Source organism: Scyliorhinus canicula, chromosome 13 (assembly GCF_902713615.1).
Source record: "Scyliorhinus canicula chromosome 13, sScyCan1.1, whole genome shotgun sequence".
In the NCBI taxonomy this organism is placed as follows: domain Eukaryota; kingdom Metazoa; phylum Chordata; class Chondrichthyes; order Carcharhiniformes; family Scyliorhinidae; genus Scyliorhinus; species Scyliorhinus canicula.
In genome coordinates, this window is record NC_052158.1 from 152,814,196 (window position 1) to 152,834,439 (window position 20,244).

Genomic DNA, 20,244 nt, shown 5'->3' on the forward strand with positions numbered 1-20,244 from the left:
AAGAGGGTGTCGTTTGAGGCGTCGAATGTAGTGGCAGACAGCGGCGGGAGGTATGTGATGGTAAGCAGCAAGCTGCAGGGGGAGCGGGTGGTGCTGGTCAATGTATAGGCCCGAATTGGGACGATGCGGGTTTCATGCGGCGCATGTTGGGCCGTATTCCAGATTTGGAGGCGGGGGGCCTGACAATGGAGGGGGGGGGGGGGGGGGGAGGGGGGGGATTTCAACACGGTGCTGGATCAATCCAGATCCAGGACGGGTAGGAGGCCAGCTAAGGTATTGAGGGGGTTTATGGACCAGATGGGAGGGGTGGATCCATGGATGTTTGCGAGGCCGAGGGCCAGGGAATTTTCATACTTCTCCCATGTGCATAAGGCCTATTCCTGGATTGATTTTTAAATTATGAGTAGGGCGCTGATTGCAAGGGTGGAGGATGCTGAGTATTCGGCGATAGCAATTTCTGACCATGCCCCGCACTGGGTGGACCTCGAGCTGGGGGAGGAGAGAGACCAGCGCCCGCTTTGGTGCTTGGAGGTGGGGCTGCTGGCGGACGAGGAGGTGGGCGGGCGGGTTCGAGGTTGTATCGAGAGATACCTGGAGGCCAATGACAACGGGGAGATCTGAGTGGGGACGGTCTGGGAGGCACTGAAGGCGGTGGTTAGGGGGGAGTTGATCTCCATTCAAGCCCACAGGGAGAGGAGAGAGCAGAGAGAGGGGGAGACACTGGTGGGGTGATGGTGAGGGTGGACAGGAGATACGCGAAAGCTCCGGAGGAGGGATTGCTGAGGGAGCGGCATAGTCTCCAGGCTGAGTTCGACTTGTTGACCACCAGAAAGGCTGAAGCTCAGTGGAGGAAGACACAGGCTGCGGTGTATGAATATGGGGAGAAGGCGTGCAGGATGCTGGCGCACCAGCTCTGCAAGCGGGATGCGGCCAGGGAGATTGGTGGAGTTAAGGATAGGGGAGGAAATGTGGTGCAAAGGGGGGTAGACATTAATGGGGTCTTCAGGGACTTCTATGAGGAACTGTATCGTTCCGAACCCCCAGCGGAGGAGGGGGGATGGGGCGCTTTTTGGACCGGCTGAGATTCCCGAGGGTGGAGGAGGGACAGGTGGGGGGACTGGGGGCACCGGTTGAGCTGGTCAAAGGGATAGGGAGCATGCAGTCGGGGAAGGCGCCGGGGCCGGGTGGGTTCCCGGTCGAATTTTATAAGATGTATGCAGACCTGTTGGGCCCTCTGTTGGTTAGGACCTTCAACGAGGCAAGGGAAGGGGGGCTCTGCCTCCGGCGATGTCTCGGGCGCTGATTTCCTTGATCCTTAAGCGGGACAAGGATCCCCTGCAGTGTGGGTCATACAGGCCGGTCTCACTCTTAAATGTAGATGCCAAGCTGTTGGCTAAGATTTTAGCCACGAGGATAGAGGACTGTGTGCCGCAGGTTATCCACGAGGATCAAACTGGGTTCGTGAAGGGGAGGCAGCTGAACACTAACATACGGAGGCTCTTGAATGTTATAATGATGCCGGCGGTAGAAGGGGAGGCGGAGATAGTGGTGGCGTTGGACGCGGAGAAGGCCTTCGATAGGGTTGAGTGGGGGTACTTAGGGGCTGGTTTAGCTCACAAGGCTAAATCGCTGGCTTTTAAAGCAGACCAAGCAGGCCAGCAGCACGGTTCGATTCCCGTACCAGCCTCCTCGGACAGGCGCCGGAATGTGGCGACTAGGGGCTTTTCACAGTAACTTCATTGAAGCCTTCTCGTGACAATAAGCGATTTTCTTTTTCTTTCTTTCTTCTTCTTGTGGGAGGTGCTGGAAAGGTTCGGGTTTGGGGAGGGGTTTGACAGGTGGGTGAGGCTGTTATATGAGGCCCCGATGGCGAGTGTGGCCACGAGTAGGAGGAGGTCGGAGTATTTTCGGTTATACCAAGGGACGAGGCAGGGGTGTCCCTTGTCCCCCCTGCTTTTTGCGCTAGCAATTGAACCCCTCGCCATGGCGTTGAGGGAGTCGAGGGACTGGAGGGGGCTGGTGCGAGGTGGGGAGGAACACCGAGTGTCGCTCTATGCCGATGACTTATTGTTATATGTGGCGGACCCGGTGGGGGGAATGCCGGAGGTGATGAGGATTCTCAGGGAATTTGTGGATTTCACAGGGTACAAGCTCAACTTGGGGAAGAGCGAGCTCTTCGTTGTACACCCGGGGGACCAGGGGGGGGATTGGTAGGCTCCCACTAAAAAGGGCGGAGAGGAGCTTCAGGTACTTGGGGGTCCAGGTGGCCAGGAGCTGGGGGGCCTTGCATAAGCTTAACCTCACAAGGCTGGTGGAGCAAATGGAGGAGGAGTTCAAGAGATGGGACATGTTGCCGCTGTCTCTGGTGGGTAGGGTGCAATCAGTTAAGATGGATGGTGCTCCCGAGATTTCTGTTCCTGTTCCAGTGCCTCCCCATCCTTATCCCGAAGGCCTTTTTCAGGCGGGTTAACAAGAGCATTACGGGGTTTGTGTGGGCGCACGGGACCCCAAGGGTGAGAAGGGTGTTCTTGGAGCGGGCAGGGATGGGGGGCTGGCGCTGCCCAACCTCTGTGGGTATTATTGGGCTGCCAACGCAGCGATGGTGCGTAAGTGGGTAATGGACGGGGAAGGGGCAGCATGGAAGAGGATGGAGATGGCGTCCTGTGTGGGCACGAGCCTGGAGGCGCTGGTAACGGCGCCGCTGCCGCTCCCTCCAACGAGGTGTACCACAAGCCCGGTGGTGACGGCTACCCTCAAAATGTGGGGGCAATGGAGACAGCACAGGGGGGAGGTGGGGGCCTCGATGGGGTCCCCGATACGGGGGAACCACCGGTTTGCCCCGGGGAGAATTGATGGCGGATTCCTGAGTTGGCACAGGGCAGGTGTTAGGAGGTTGAGGGACCTGTTTGCAGATGGGAAGTTTGCGAGCCTGGGTGAGCTGGAAGGGAAGTTCGGGCTCCCCCCGGGGAACACCTTTAGGTACATGCAGGTAAGGGTGTTTGTCAGACGGCAGGTGGCGGAGTTCCCTCTGCTGCCGCTGCGTGGGGTTCAGGACAGGGTGCTCTCGGGGGTGTGGGTTGTAGAGGGGAGGATCTCGGCAACGTACCAAGTGATGCAGGAGGTAGACGAGGCCTCGGTGGAGGAGCTGAAGGGTAAATGGGAGGAGGAGCTGGGTGAGGAGATTGAGGGGGGGACGTGGGCGGACGCCCTAGGAACGGTGAACTCCTCCTTGCGAGGCTTAGCCTCATACAGTTTAAGGTGCTGCATAGGGCTCACATGACCGGGACAAGGATGAACCGGGTTTTTGGGAGCGAGGACAGGTGTATTAGGTGCTCAGGGAGCCCAGCAAACCATACCCATATGTTCTGGGCATGCCCAGCGCTGGGGGAATTTTGGAAGGGCGTAGCAAGGACGGTGTCGAAGGTGGTAGGATCCAGGGTCAAACCGGGCTGGGGGCTCTCAATATTTGGGGTTGCAGAGGAGCCGGGAGTGCAGGAGGTGTCCCTAATAGCCCGGTGGAGGATTCTTCTTCAGTGGAAGGATGCGAGGCCCCCAAGCGCAGAGGCTTGGGTCAACGATATGGCGGGGTTTAATAAATTGGAGAGGGTGAAATTTGCCCTAAGGGGATCAGTGCAGGGGTTCTTCAGGAGGTGGCAACCATTCCTAGATTTCCTGGCAGAACGGTAGAAAAAGGCCAGCAGCAGCAGCAACCCAGGGGGGAGGGAGGGGGGCCGTCTCTTTGTTTTGGGCTGAAGGGACGTGTATATGTTCTTTGCTAATTATGGGCGTTAATTTATTTCTTCTTTTTTGTATACATTGGGGGGGGGGGGGGGGGGGGGGTTGTTCTTTCTGTTCTTAGTATTTTCTGTTATTGATATTTTGTGAAAGTTTGAATAAAAATTATTTTTTTAAAAAGCAATGAAGTTACTGTGAAAAGCCCCTAGTCACCACATGCCCGGGCCTTGTTCGGTTACACAGAGGGAGAATTCATAATGTTCAATTCACCTAACAGCACGTCTTTTGGGACTTGTGGGAGGAAACCCGGAGCACCTGGAGGAAACCCACACAGACACGGGGAGAACGTGCAGACTCCGTGCAGACAGTGACTCAAGCAGGAATCGAACCTGGGACCCTGGCGCTGTGAAGCAACAGTGCTAACCACTGTGCCATCGTGCCTCCCGGTAGCTTCTCAAAAGTTGCTTTGGGACATTTAACTGCTCCACTTACCTATCAGGAGTGCTGTGAGGAAACACGTAAACATCGGTGGGGGGGAGAGAGAGTGGCGGTGAAGAGATTCAGAACTCTTTTCTGATGCTGGGTCAATTGTCAATTTCAAATCTACAACTGGATAGATTTCTATTAACCAAAGGTGTTAAGGCTATTATGGAGTTAGGTCACAAATCAGCCATGGTGTCACTGAATGACAGATCAGGTACATCCTGGCCTCATCCTGCTCCTAAGGGTCTTTGTCACAGTCTCTGCTATCAAAATACACAGAACTCTTTCTCCGGGTGTGCTAATTGCAAGAACAATACTATTCAAAATATAAAACACAGCAACTCAGGAATGCATGCAAATTTTACTGAATTCCATTTTAAAGAAAACTATTTTTAAAAAGTCTACCCAGGACAAATGAAATGTCAGGTAATTCAGTGAAAATAAATCGGACCTTACTGATGAGTAATCTTACGGTGAACTTTACATTTTGTCAGCTAGATAATACAATGGGCGCCTTTGGTACAACTCTGCTGAACATTCCATTATAAAGTGCAACTGATTAAGTCATCTGCTTACATTGTGAAGTCAGAAAGAGGGCGAGGAAAGATATTCAGAGAAACAATTCTAGGTGATGGAAGTTGGAACATAGAATGCATTACTACAGGGAGTGGGTGAGGTAGAGATGACTGCACTTTTAAAGGGAGGTGCATAAATATTTGAAAAAGCAGACTCGGAGTGCTGGGTGGTGGGAGAGAGCGAGAGAGCGTGAGAGAGAGAGAGAGTGAGAGCGGGAACGAGCGAGAACGAGAGAGCGCGAGAGAGCGAGCAGGGGAGTACAATCAGTTTTGGATTGCAATGGCTAAAAGCTGGCACAGGTCTTCTTACAGGCAAAAAATCTCAATGTACATTCTTTACCTCATTCCCATCAAGAAAAAGCTGATCATTGTGTGGTTCCAATTTAAATTTTCTTTTTGTCTCTTTCTTTTTCTTTGGCGTTCCAGGAGCTTCATCCTGATAAAACAATCAAAATGTAAGTTACTGACAGACAAGAGTTGACTCAGAATATCCTGTTATTCTGAACACCAGAGTCCAACATGAATATGCCGCCTGCATGAATATAAAGCATACAATTTACAGCACAGAAATAGCTGATTCAGTTCAGCAAGTCTATGGTTCAGACGAGCCTCCTCCCATCCTATCAATATATCTTTCTATTTCATTCTCCATTGTGTGTTTATCAACGCTAGTTTTTTTTCCACTCATTCATGGATGCGAATGTCCTAACTAGCAAGACCAGTTTTAATTGCCTCCTCAACTGGTCGGGAAAACTTGAACTGCTGCAGCCCATGTAGTGTAGCTAGGGAGTTCCAGGATTTTGACACAGTGACAATAAAGAAATGACACTGTAGTTCCAAGTCAGGACAGTATGCGTCTTGGATGGGAACTTTCAGGTGGTGGTATTCTCATGCATCTGCTGCCCTTTTTCTTCGAGGTGGGAGGGGGGAAAACCTTGGAAGTTGTTGTGAAGAAAGCTTGGCATGTAATTCATCTTGGTATGCTGCACTGTGCATTGGACACAGAGGGAGTGAATGTTTAAGGTGGAGGATAGGGAGCCAAGTAAGTGGGCTCTCCTGAATGGTATCGAACTTTCCGCATGTAGTTTGAGCTGCATTCATCCAGGCAAATGGCGAGCATTCCGCCATTCTTCTGACTTGTGCCTTGTAGATGATGGACAGGCTCCAGGGAACCCGGAGGTGAGTTATTTGCCACAGAATCCCCAGTCTCTGACTTGCTTTTGTAGCCACTGTATTTATATATCTGGTCCAGAGAGGTTTCTGGTCAATAACCTCAGGATATTGTTGGTGGTGGATTCAGCAATGGTAATACTGTTGAATGTTAAGGAAAGATGGTTAGTTACGCTCTTGATGGGAGAGGGTCATTGCATGACATGAATGTTACTTGCTACTTATCACGCCAAAGCTGAATGTCTCCCAAGTCTTGCTGCCTGCAGAAACAGAATGCTTCAGCATTTGAGGGGCTGTGAATGGTACTGAACACTGTGCAATTATCAGTGAACATCCCCACTTCCGACTTTATGATGGAGGGTAGGTCATTGATCAAGCAGTTTAAGACAGGTGGCCTAGTCCCTAACCTGACGCACTCCTGCAGCGATGTTCTGGGACTGAAATGATTGGCCTCCAACAACCACAACCCATCTTCCTTTGTGCATAGTACAGCTGCCATCAGTGGAGAGATTTCCACCAGATTCTCATTGACTTGAATTTTGTTTGGGCTCCTTGATTCTATACTTGGTCAAGCGTTGCTGTGAAGACAAAGGCAGTCAGTCTCACCTCATCAGTTGAATGTAGCTCTTTTGTCAGTGCTTGGACCAAGGGTGCAATGAGGTCTGGCACAAGTGACCCCAGCGGGACCCAAACTGAGCACCGCTGAGCAGATTATCAATAGCGTTGTTTGACTGCACTGTCAAGAATATCGTTCATCACTTTGCTGATGATTGAGAGTAGATTTATGAACTAGTAATTGGCCGGATTGGATTTGCCCTGCTTTTTGTGGACAGGATTTACCTGGCCAATGCTCCACATTGTCAGATGGATGTCAGTGACGTACACTTGTACTGGAACAACTTGGCTAGAGGCACAGTACTGGAGCACAAGTCTTCAGTACTACAGGCAGGATCTTGTCGGGGTCCAAAGCCTTTTATTTATCCAGTGTTTTCAACTGTTTGTTGATATCATGCTGAGTGAATTCAATTGGTTGAAGACGGGCATCTGTGATGCTGGGAACCTTGGGCAGAGACCGAGATGGATCGTCCCACTCGGCACCTCTGACTGAAGATAGTTGTAAATGCTTAAGCCTTGGATTTTCACTGATGTGCTGGGCTCCCCCATCATTGAGTTTGGCGATGTTTGTAGAGCTCCCTCCTCTTGCTAATTGTTCACAACCATTCATGACTGGATGTGGCATAACTGCAGAATTTTGACTTGATCTGTTGGTAGAGAGATTGATGAGCTCTGTCTATTGCATGCTGCTTCTGTTGTCCAGCATGCATGTAGTCCTGTGTTGCAGCTTCACCAGATTGGCATCTCACTTTAGGTATGCCTGGCAGTGGTCCTGGCATGCTTGCCTGTGGTTCTCATTGAACCAGATTTATCCCTGGCTTGATGGTAATGGTAATAATAATAATCTTTATTGTCACAAGTAGGCTTTCATTAACACTGCCATGAAGTTACTGTGAAAAGCCCCAAGCCGCCACATTCTGACACTTTTTACCGGTACATAGAGGGAGAATTCAGAATGTCCAAATTACCTAACAGCACGCCTTTTGGGACTTGTGGGAGGAAATCCATGCAGACACGGGGAGAACATTCAGACTCCGCACAGACAGTGACTCATGCCGGGAATCAAACCTGGGACCCTGGAGCTGTGAAGCAACAGTGCTAGCCACTATGCTACCGTGCCATCCAAGCGAAAGTTATAGTTTGTGATTGTATTCTGTTGCTGCTGATGGCCAACAGTGTCTCATTTGTCGGTTCTGAATCTATCTCATTTTGCATGCTGGGAGTGTCGAATGTGACAAAGGGTATCCTCGGTGTGAAGATGGGACTTTGTCTCCTGAAGTACTGTGCTGTGGTCACTCCTACCAATACTGTATCAGGCAGAGGACAAGGTCGAGTAGGCTTGTCCCTTATTTATTTTCTCACCAGCTGAGTTAGCAGATGTGTCCTTAAGGGCTTGGCTAACTTGATCAGTAGTGGTGCTGATCCCACCCAGGATAGATTTTGTGCCTTTGTCCCCCTCAGTGCTTCTTCTAACTTCAACATGGAGAGGGAGAGCGGCAGATGGTAATTAGCAGGTGTCCATATCTGACCTGATGCCGTGAGATCTTACGAGTCCAGCCTCGATGGTGAGGACTCCAGAACCACAACCTGGCTCTATACCAGTCTACTGCCACAAGAGGACCAACCCATGGATAATGATGGAGAAGTCGAAGGCTACAAGATATGAATCGTTGAGCATGACTGCCAGACAGTTGCTTGATTAGGCTGTGGGACAGTTCCCCAGTTTTGACACAAACCTCCAAATGATAATGGAGGAGACTTGGAAAGGTCCTTTGAGAAGGGCGTGTTGTAACATATCCATGATTCGGAAATGGGTAGTAGAGGGGGGGAGCGGAGTGGAAGCGGCTGGAGGCGGCGTCTTGCAGGGATACTAGCTTGGGGGCACCGATAACGGCACCACTGCCGCTCCCGCCGGCATGGTACACCACGAGCCTGGTGGTGATGACGGCACTGAGGATCTGGGGTCAGTGGAGAAGACACAGGGGGGAGGTAGGGGCCTCAGTCTGGACCCTGATACGAAACAACCACAGGTTGTCCAGAGTAGAATAGACGGAGGGTTTCTAAGCTGGCACAGAGCGGGTATCAAAAGGATGGGGGACTTGATTATAGATGGGACTTTCTCTAGCCTGAAGGCGCTGGAGAAGAAATTCAGTTTGCCCCCGGGGAATACCTTTAGGTACCTGCAAGTCCGCGCTTTCTTGAAGAAGCAGGTGGTGGAATTTCCGCAGGATATAGGACAGAGTGGTCTCGGGCATGTGGGTAGGAGATGGAAAGGTATCAGACATATACCAGGAGTTAAGTGTCAGATACATCCTGGCTACCAACAGCTATCCTACTAAAACCTCAATTTTAAAGATATTTATATAGTACCTTTAAAGTGATAAAATGCCCAAAGTTGATTCACAGAAGTATTAAAAAACAAAATATGACACTGAACCACATATGATATTTGGTCAGATGACCAAATGACTGGTCAAAGACGTAGGTTTTGAGGAGTGTCTCAAAGGAGAAAAGTGAGGTAGAAGGGCAGAGATCTGTGGGTGGCACGGTGCACAGTGGTTAGCACTGTTACTTCACAACTCCAGGGTCTGGGTTCGATTCCTGCTTAGGTCACTGTCTGAGCGGAATCTGCATGTTCTCCCCGTCTGCGTGGGTTTCCTCCGGGTGCTCTGCCTTCCTCCCACACGTCCCGAAAGACGTGCTTGTTAGGTGAATTGGACATTCTAAATTCTCCCTGTATACCCAAACAGGTGTGGCGACTAGGGGATTTTAACAGTAACTTCATTGCAGTGTAACCTACTTGTGACAATAATAATAATTATTCTTAAGGAAGATATTCTGAAGTTTAGGGTCGAAGTAACTGAAGGCGTGGCCACCAATAGTGGAGCAATTAAAATCAGGGATGCTCAAGAGTCTAGAATTAGCGCAGTACAATATCCAGAGGAGTTGTAGAACTGAAAGAGATTCAAGACCATGGAAGAATTTGAAAACAAGGATGCAAATTTTAAAATTGAGATGTTGCGCTGATCAGGAGCCAACTTTGGTCAGCAATTAGAAGACCATTCGGCCCATCAGGTCTGCTCCGCCATTCAATCATGGCTGATATTTTTCTCATCCCAATTATCCTGCCTTCTCCCCATAGCCCCTGATCCCCTTATTAATCAAGAACCTTGCTATCCATGTCTTAGAGATACTCAGTGATTTTGCCTCCACAGCCTTCTGCGGCAATGAGTTCCACAGATTCACCACCCTCTGGCTGAAGAAATTCCTCCTCATCTCTGTTTTGAAGGATTGTCGCTTCAATCTGAGGCTGAGGCTGTGCTGAAAATTCTAGTTTCTCCCACAAGTGGAAAGAAACATTCTCTCCACGTCCACTCTATCTGGGCCTCGCAGTATTAGGTAAGTTTCAATGCTATCCATCCTCACCGTCTAAACTCACTGAATACAGACCCAGAGTCCTCAACCGCTCCTCATATGACAAGTCCTTCATTCCGGGGATCATTTGGACCCTTTCCAAGGCCAGCACATACTTCCTTAAATACAGGGCCAAAACTGCTCACACTACTCCAAATGGGGTCTGACCAGAGCCTTATACAGCCTCAGAAGTACATCCCTGCTCTTGTATCCTAGCCCTTCGACATGAATGCTAACACTACATTTGCCTTCCTAACTGCCAACTGTACCTGCATGTTAACCTTCAGAGAATTCTGAACTAGGACTAAGTCCCTTTGAGCTCCTCATTTCCGAAACCTTTGCCCATTTAGAAGCCGCTGTGTCTATTATTCCTACCGAAGTGTATAACCTCACACTTCTCCACATTGTATGTTAAAAAAAAAATTGAGTACACAATTCATTTTTTCCAATTAAGGGGTAATTTAACATGACCAATTTATCTAGCTTGCACATCTTTGGGTTGTGGGGGCGAAAATTACGCAAACACGGGGAGAATGTGCAAACTCCACACGGACAGTGACCCAAAGCCGGAATCGAACCTGGACCTCGGCGCCGTGAGGCAGCAGTGCTAATCACTGCACCACTTGCTGCCCAACGTTTCCATCTGCCACTTCTTTGTCCATTCTCCTAGCCTGTCCAAGTCCTTCTGTAGCCTTCCTGCTTCCTCAACACAACCTATTCCTCTACATATCTTTGTATTATCTGCAAACTTAGCACAATGCCCTCAGTTCCTTCTTCCAGATGGTAAATGTATATTGTGAGTAATTGTGGTCCCAACAGTGACCCCTGCGGAACACCACTGGTCACCGGCTGCCATCATGAAAAAAAAACCTTTATCCCCACTCTCTGCCTACTGCCAGTCAGCCAATCCTCTATCAAAGCCAGTACGTTGCCCCTAACACCATGTGCTCTTATCTTATTTAGCAGCCTCCTGTAGGGCACCTTGTCAAAGGCCTTCTGGAAATCTAAATAGATCACGTCCACTGGTTCTCCTTTGTCTAACCTCCTCGTTACCGCCTCAAAGAATTCCAACAGATTTGTCGGGCATGACCTCCCTTGACAAATCTGTGCTGACTCAGTCCTATTTTATCATGCACTTCTAAGTACTCTGCAATCTCATCCTTAATAACAGACTCTAAAATCTTACCAACAACCGAAGTCAGGCTAACCAGCCATAATTTCCTGCATTCCGCCTCCCTCCCTTCTTAAACATGGGTGTTGCATTAGTCATTTACCAATCCTCTGGGACCCTCACTGCGTTCAGTGATTCCTGAAAGGTCACCACAAATGCCTCCAAAATCTCTTCAGCTATTTCCTTCAGAACCTTAGGATGTAGTCCTTCCGGCCTGGGGGATTTATCCACCTTCATACCTTTCAGTTGCCCCAACATCTTCTCCTTAGTGATGGCCACTACACTCACCCCTTGATTCTCCTGAAGTTCTGGTACGGCACTGGTGTCTTCCACGGGGATGACTGATGCCAAGTACCTATTCAGTTCACCTGCCATTTGTTTGTTCCCCATTACTACTTCTCCAGCCTCATTTTCCAGTGGTCCAATGCCCATTCTTAACTCTCGCTTACCTTTTACATATACCAAAAAATAATCTTGCAATCTTCTTTTATATTACTAGCTAGCTTACACTCATATTTCATCTTCTCCCCCTTATTGCTTTATTAGTTGCCCTCTGCTTGCTTTTAAAGGCCTCCCAATCCTCTGCCTTCCCACTAATCCTCACCACCTTGTACGCTTTTTTCTTTGCTTTTACGCTGCCCTCGTCTTCCCTCGTCAGCCATGGATGCCTTGTCCTCCACTTAGCATGTTTCCTCCTCCTTGGGATAAATTTCTGTTGTGCCTCTTGAATAACCCCCAAAGCCCCCCGTCATTGCTGTTCTATTGTCTTCCCTGTTAGGCTCCCCTTCCAATAAACTCGAGACAGCTCCTCCCTCATGTCTTTGTAGTTACCTTTATTCAATTGTAAAACCAGTATATCTGATTCCAGCTTCTCTTTCTCTCAAACTGCAGGGAGAATTCTATCATATTGTGGTCACTGCCCCCTAAGCGTTCCTTCAACTTAAGTTCCCTAATCAAGTCTGCCTGATTACACATCACCAAATCCAGAATTGCCTGTTCCCTAGTGGGCACTACCAGAAGTTGCTCTAAGAAAACCACAGTGTAGACATTCCACAAATTCCTTTTTGTGGGATCCGCTATCAACCTGAGAGTTGACAGTCCATCTGCATATTGAAGTCCCCCATGATTATTGTAATATTGCCTTTCTTACATGCCTTTTCTATCTCCTGATTTATTTTCTGCTCCACATCCTGACTATTGCTTGGGGGCCTGTACACAACTCCCATCAGGGTCTTTTTTCCCTTTGCGATTCCACAACTCTAGCTGCACAAATTCTATACTCTCTGACCCTATAATCGCGTATTGCTATCGATTTAAATTAATTTAACAACAATGCAACCCTGTCCGTCCTTTTGATTGGACACATATCCTTGGACATTTAGATCCCAGCCCTAAAATCCCCTTGCAGCCACATCTCTGTGATGCCCACAACATCGTACTTGACAATTTCAATGTGCGCAACAAGCTTGTTTACCTTGTTTCATATGCTGCGCATTTAGATACAACACCCTCACTCCTGACTGCGTCCCTTCTCAAAGTTGTCCCTTTTTGTTTTGCTGTGCCTGAAGTTAGATTTCTGCATTTCAGCGACAGTGAAGTCAGGTGATATTATAGAGGTGGAAATAGGCTGTTAGTGATGGCGTGCTATAAGCCCAGAAATTAATCTTGGGGTCAAATGTGCTATCAACGTTACAAATAGATTGGCTTGCTCTCCATATGTAGCCAAGGAGAGAGATGGGTGGTTGCAAAGGTGTGGAGCTTGAAGCAGGGTCCGAAAGAATGGCATCTGCTTTCTTAATATTTAAAGAGGAAATTTTGGCTATCTACTCAATGCCAGACAGGGAGTTTGATAATTTAGCAGCTGTGGAGGAGTGGAGAGATGTAGTGGTGAGGTAGAGCTGACATACATGTAAAAATATCAACATACATGTGAAAACTAACATTGCACTTTCAGAAGATGTCCCTGAGCAGGAAGAATGTAAATGGCAAATAGAAGGGGCCAAGGATAGGTCCCCGGGGGACACTAGAGGTAACTGTGTGGGAGCAGGAATAGAAGCCATTGCAAGTGATATTCTGGCTATGATTAAATAGATGAGAATAAACCCAGCTAGACAACAATGGAGAAGATGGTGTGGTCAACCATGGCAAAGGCTGCAAATAGGCGCAGAGAAAGTTTACCTTTGTCACTGTCACATTGGTTGTCATTTGTGACACTGAAACTGTGGCGGGGTGGAAACATGTTTGAAGGGCTTCAAGCATAGGAGCTTGGGAAGGATGGGAATGGATTTGGGAAATGACAACAGGTTCAAGTGCTTTGGTGAGGAAAGTGCTATTTAGAACATAGAACATAGAACGATACAGCGCAGTACAGGCCCTTCGGCCCTCGATGTTGCACTGCACCGACATGGAAAAAACAAAAGGCCATCTAACCTACACTATGCCCTTACCATCCATATGCTTATCCAATAAACTTTTAAATGCCCTCAATGTTGGCAAGTTCACTACTGTTGCAGGTAGGGCATTCCACGGCCTCACCACTCTTTGCGTAAAAAACCCACCTCTGACCTCTGTCCTATATCTATTACCCCTCAATTTAAGGCTATGTCCCCTCGTGCTAGCCACCTCCATCCGCGGGAGAAGGCTCTCGCTGTCCACCCTATCTAACCCTCTGATCATTTTGTATGCCTCTATTAGGTCACCTCTTAACCTTCTTCTCTCTAACGAAAACAACCTCAAGTCCATCAGCCTTTCCTCATAAGATTTTCCCTCCATACCAGGCAACATCCTGGTAAATCTACTCTGCACCCGTTCCAAAGCTTCCACGTCCTTCCTATAATGAGGCGACCAGAACTGTACGCAATACTCCAAATGCGGCCGTACTAGAGTTTTGTACAACTGCAACATGACCTCATGGCTCCGGAACTCAATCCCTCTACCAATAAAGGCCATCACACCATAGGCCTTCTTCACAACCCTATCAACCTGGGTGGCAACTTTCAGGGATCTATGTACATGGACACCGAGATCCCTCTACTCATCCACACTACCAAGAATTTTACCATTAGCCAAATATTCCTCATTCCTGTTATTCTTTCCAAAGTGAATCACCTCACACTTCTCCACATTAAACTCCATTTGCCACCTCTCAGCCCAGCTCTGCAGCTTATCTATGTCCCTCTGTAACCTGCAACATCCTTCCGCACTGTCTACAACTCCACCGACTTTAGTGTCGTCTGCAAATTTACTCACCCATCCTTCTGCGCCCTCCTCTAGGTCATTTATAAAAATGACAAACAGCAACGGCCCCAGAACAGATCCTTGTGGTACGCCACTCGTAACTGAACTCCATTCTGAACATTTCCCATCAACCACCACTCTGTCTTCTTTCAACTAGCCAATTTCTGATCCACATCTCTAAATCACCCTCAATCCCCAGCCTCCGTATTTTCTACAATAGCCGACCGTGGGGAACCTTATAAAACGCTTTACTGAAATCCATATACACCACATCAACTGCTCTCCCCTCGTCCACCTGTTCAGTCACCTTCTCAAAGAACTCGATAAGGTTTGTGAGGCATGACCTACCCTTCACAAAACCATGCTGACTATCCCTAATCATATTATTCCTATCTAGATGATTATAAATCGTATCTTTTATAATCCTCTCCAAGACTTTACCCACCACAGACGTGAGGCTCACCGCCCTATAGTTACCGGGGTTATCTCTACTCCCCTTCTTGAACAAAGGGACCACATTTGCTATCCTCCAGTCCTCTGGCACTATTCCTGTAGCCAATGATGACATAAAAATCAAAGCCAAAGGCTCAGCAATCTCTTCCCTGGCTTCCCAGAGAATCCTAGGATAAATCCCATCAGGCCCCAGGGACTTATCTATTTTCACCTTGTCCAGAATTGCCAACACTTCTTCCCTACGCACCTCAATGCCATCTATTCTAATAGCCTGGGTCTCAGCATTCTCCTCCACAATATTATCTTTTTCCTGAGTGAATACTGACGAAACGTATTCATTTAGTATCTCGCTTATCTCCTCAGCCTCCACACACAACTTCCCACCACTGTCCTTGACTGGCCCTACTCTTACCCTAGTCATTCTTTTATTCCTGACATACCTATAGAAAGCTTTTGGGTTTTCCTTGATCCTACCTGCCAAAGACTTCTCATGTCCCCTCCTTGCTCGTCTTAGCTCTCTCTTTAGATCCTTCCTCGCTTCCCTGTAACTATCAAGCGCCCCAACTGAAACTTCACGCCTCATCTTCACATAGGCCTCCTTTTTCCTCTTAACAAGAGATTCCACTTCTTTGGTAAACCACGGTTCCCTCGCTCTACCCTTTCCTCCCTGTCTGACTGGTACGTACTGATCAAGAACACGCAATAGCTGTTCCTTGAACAAGCTCCACATATCCAGTGTGCCCAACCCTTGCAGCCTACTTCTCCAACCCACACATCCTAAGTCATGTCTAATGGTATCATAATTGCCCTTCCCCCAGCTATAACTCTTGCCCTGCGGGATATACTTATCCCTTTCCATCACTAATGTAAAGGTCCCCGAATTGTGGTCACTGTTTCCAAAGTGTTCACCTACCTCCAGATCTAACACCTGGCCTGGTTCATTACCAAAAACCAAATCCAAAGTGGCCTCACCTCTTGTTGGCCTGTCAACATATTGTGTCAGAAAACCCTCCTGCACACATTGTACAAAGAACGACCCATCCAATGTACTCGAACTATATCTTTTCCAGTCAATATTAGGAAAGTTAAAGTCTCCCATAACAACTACCCTGTTACTTTCGCTCTTTTCCAGAATCATCTTCGCCATCCTTTCCTCTACATCTCTAGAATTATTAGGTGGCCTATAGAAAACTCCCAGCAGTGTGACCTCTCCTTTCCTGTTTCTAACCTCAACCCATACTACCCCGGAAGAAGAGTCCCCATCTTGCATCCTTTCTGCCACCGTAATACTGTCCTTGACTAGCAGCGCCACACCTCCCCCTCTTTTGCCCCCTTCTCTGACCTTACTAAAACACCTAAACCCCGGAACCTGCAACAACCATTCCTGTCCCTGCTCTATCCATGTCTCTGAAATGGCCACAACATCGAAGTCCCAGGTACCAACCCATGCTGCCAGTTCCCCTACCTTATTTCGTATACACCTGGCATTGAAATAGACACACTTCAAACCACCAACCTGAACACTGGTGCCCTCCTGCGAAGTCAAATCTGTGCTCTTGACCTCTCTACTCTCAATCTCCCGTACCCCAAAACTACAATCCAGGTTCCCATGCCCCTGCTGAATTAGTTTAAACCCCCCCAGAGAGTATTTTGAGATGGGATAATAGTTTGCAAGGACAGTGAGATCAAGGGTTAGTTTATTAAGGCTCTCTCATCTTTTTTCTAGGAAATATCATGGGGGTGTGCCTTTAAGAAAGGTTTCTGTCTTATCACATGGCTTCAGTGTTGTAATTTTGTGGGTGGAGCTGAACTGTGGCTGAGAGGTTTGCTTTAATTTTGTTTTCAGTTTTGACTGTTGTGGACTCAGACAGAGGAAATAAGTGTTTTGGCCTGTCTCTCCCTATTTTCATTTTAAATATCTGTTCCAGAAGTAGTAAAGAGTTTGTGACTACCTGCTTTGGTAACTTAAAAAATATATTCAGGGAAAGCCAGTCTCATTTAAGTGAGAATGCTGGGCCATTCCCTCGAAGAGGGGTTTTGGGGATTTTGTTTTTGAATTGGAACAGTTAAGGGGGGAATTCATTAAGTGTAATACATAGATCACTGTAGCTGTGCGGTGTCTTTAATGTTTATAATTGATAACAATTCTTGCTGTGTGTTTATATAAATGTTAACTAAGTTCTTAGATTTGATTCAAGTGTCTGGGAAGACTGTTGAATCACACCTGAAGGGAAGGCCCTTGTGCTCATCCTAGCCAAATTCAACTTAAAGGTTGTAGGTCAGGTGGACTTCATAAGATACTTTGGAGTTTCAAAACCCTGGCCCATAACAGAAAAATTACCCCCATCTGTTCGAACTTACTCCTAAAAGGTGCTCCTGTGTTTCCTCAGAATAAAACAAAATGCTTCCAACCCCTCATTATCCATTCTTTTGTGCTTTCGGTTTGCTGGCCTGTTACAGCCATTTTGCGCAGAACTGTTCCTCCCATATTGGGCCATGCCTCCCCACCCCAATTATCTATAAAAAGACTTCTATTAGATAAAACGTCTGCTGTTAGACTGTGCTTCAGATGAGCAGCTTGATGGCAGGAAGCGCACAAACAGGAAGGCTTTGGAATCTTGCAGAATTACACAACCTCCCTTTGAGTTAGAAACCGTGAGCAAACCAAAATAAATTCAGAACTCGAGAAAGCATCTGCATTATTAGTAAAAACTGATTTAAAAAAAATAATGCTTATGGATGAACACCTGTATGAACAGTTTCCAGCTTCTTTCACATCAAAACCAATAAGAACTCAAGGAAGGAAAACCAATTAGCAACTTGGAAAAAATCCAATTCAAGTTGCTGAGGTGGCAAATTAAGTGTTCAAGCTCATAGAACTTAACACGACTTAATGGTTCCCGTTGCAGGCATTTGCAAAAACAAATTCAAAGCCGGGGGAAATGTGTCACTTAAGATTCGTGAAAGGTTAAGGGTGGGAGGGGCAAGGCAGTTCTGCGTTCTAACTGTTATAACTTATGAAAGGGATCTTGTACAAAAGATCACTTCAGCATGTTAATGATTGGGTAAGAAGAAATGTTTTCACACAGACGGTGATTAGGATAATGGAATATACTATTCCATTTAGTTCCTGAAGTAGTCACTCGTGATATTTTTGAGGGGGCTAATTACAAAAAATGGGATTAGAGTAGACAATTCTGTTGTGGAATTAATACCGGTACAGGCGAGATGAGCTGTAAAGCCATTCTATTTGCTGAAATGAGTGACCGTATCACTATGAAATTGAGTGAATTTATCGATGTGATGCAATCTTTAAATTCCAGTGCCATCAACTAAATCGGCTTTTAAAATGAATGCAGGTTACAAAAGGAGCAAGCAACAATGTAACAAGGGTAGAAGATGATAATGGGGGATCAATTAAGTCCATTTTATTTCACTCATCCAATATTATCCTAAAGTCCACCCCCCCCCCCCCCCCCCCCCTCCGCTACATCCTTCTGCTGCTGACATGATTTCTCAAATGATTTAAGGGTTTTAACCTTCACTACTTTATCTTGAAGTCTATTCCACTGTGCTACCGTACCACCCTAATCATCCACCTTGGATTTCAGTGCCTTGTTGTCGTTGGCCACCCAGACCATCTCCACTTCCAGAAAGGTGTTCTGGTCTCTTTGCCCTGAAAGAGTCACCTCCACCACTTTTAGCTCTGCGCCCTGCACCGTTACCACTTCATTCACGTTTGCAAAAGCCGCTTGAATAGAGGACATTGCCCCCTCAATAAGTATTTCAGGATCCTTAAGAGACCTCCCCGTTATAGTTTCTGAAGTTCCACTGGTTTAGCACAGGGCTAAATCACTGCCCACTTACGTAACCTTTGAAAGCAGACGAAGGCAGACTAGCTGCATGTTTCAATTCCCGTACTAGCCTCCCCGAACAGGAGCCGGAATGTGGCGACTAGGGGCTTTTCACAGTAACTTCATTTGAAGCATACTTGTGACAATAAGCGATTTTCATTTCATTTAAATTAATTTCACTGCTAGGATGCCTGCATCTCAGCTGTTAGTGGAGTGGCCACCGATGCCACAGCATCCTCCGCCAATTTCCTCACCAACAGAGCTCATGAGGCTTCAGAGTTCAATAATATTTCCTTATTTTGATGCTGCCTTGTCTTGTATTTATTGGACATCCCCTTGATGTGGGAATCTTAACCCATCAATCGAACCAAACTCCAGCCCAAATCTCCTTCACAAATTGGGCGAAAAGGGCTTAAATTAAAGTCCTCTGGCGGGGCCACCTAGTGTGCGACTGCCCTTCTACATGTTGCCACCGGAAGTCCAATGAGTAGAGTCCCAACCTGTTTAACCATTGTTCATACGACAACCCCTCCATACCAGATCATTCAAGTGAATCTTCTCTTTATGGCCTCCAATGAAATAATATCTTTCCTTAAATAAGGGGACCAAAACAGCTCTCAGTACTCCAGGTGTGGTCTCACCAGTACCTTGTAAGATGTTCCTATTCTTACACTCCAACCCCCAATAGCCTTCCTGATTACCTGCTCCACCTGTGTGCCATCTTTCTGTGTTTTGTGCACAAGTACCCCCCACCCCCTGTGCGTTGCAGTTGTGCAGTTTTTCTACATTTAAATAATATTGTTCTTTTGTTCTCCCTTCCAAATGAACAACTTTATATTTTCCCATAATATACTCCATTTGACAACTTTTTGCCCACTTACGTAACCTATCAATAGTTCTTTGCAAACTGTTTGTATGCCTCTCGCAACTTGCTTTTCCACCTATTTTTGTGTTTTCTGCAAATCTGGCCCCACTACATTCACTTCCTTTCTCCATGGCATTAATATATGGGCAGCAGGGTAGCATGGTGGTTAGCATAAATGCTTCACAGCTCCAGGGTCCCAGGTTCGATTCCCGGCTGGGTCACTGTCTGTGTGGAGTCTGCACGTCCTCCCCCTGTGTGCGTGGGTTTCCTCCGGGTGCTCCGGTTTCCTCCCACAGTCCAAAGATGTGTGGGTTAGGTGGATTGGCCATGCTAAATTGCCCGTAGTGTCCTTGCTGTTTTTTTACCTCCACCCAAATGAACTCGACACGTCATCCAAATCTAGATCGCCGATCACAATGGAGATGCCTGTTCTGCCTCCCCATTTCCTTCACTTCACCACTGGTGTCTGTGCTCCAGGCCTGGGCCTTAAGGTTTGGAATTCCACCCCAAACTTTACCTCTTTTTTTCTCCTTTAAGTCACTTCCTAAAATCTCTGATCAAGCCTTTGGTCACCTGTCCTAATATCTCCTTATTTGGCTCAGTGTCAAATTTTTGCTTGATAATAATCCTGTGTCTCAGAGTGTTTTACTATGTCAAAAGTGCTACATAAAG

At 47.3% G+C, this 20,244-nt stretch overlaps 1 protein-coding gene across 3 annotated transcripts in view; it reads right to left on the reverse strand.

Moving 5' to 3' along the window:
• sec62 (SEC62 homolog, preprotein translocation factor) overlaps positions 1 to 20,244 on the reverse strand; it is a 99,411-nt gene that overhangs the window by 9,628 nt on the left and 69,539 nt on the right. For all 3 annotated transcript variants that reach the window (XM_038815585.1, XM_038815587.1, XM_038815586.1), the window contains exon 5: positions 5,134 to 5,229. In XM_038815585.1, the coding sequence (XP_038671513.1) occupies positions 5,134 to 5,229 (96 nt within the window). The remainder of the gene's footprint in view (positions 1 to 5,133; positions 5,230 to 20,244) is intronic.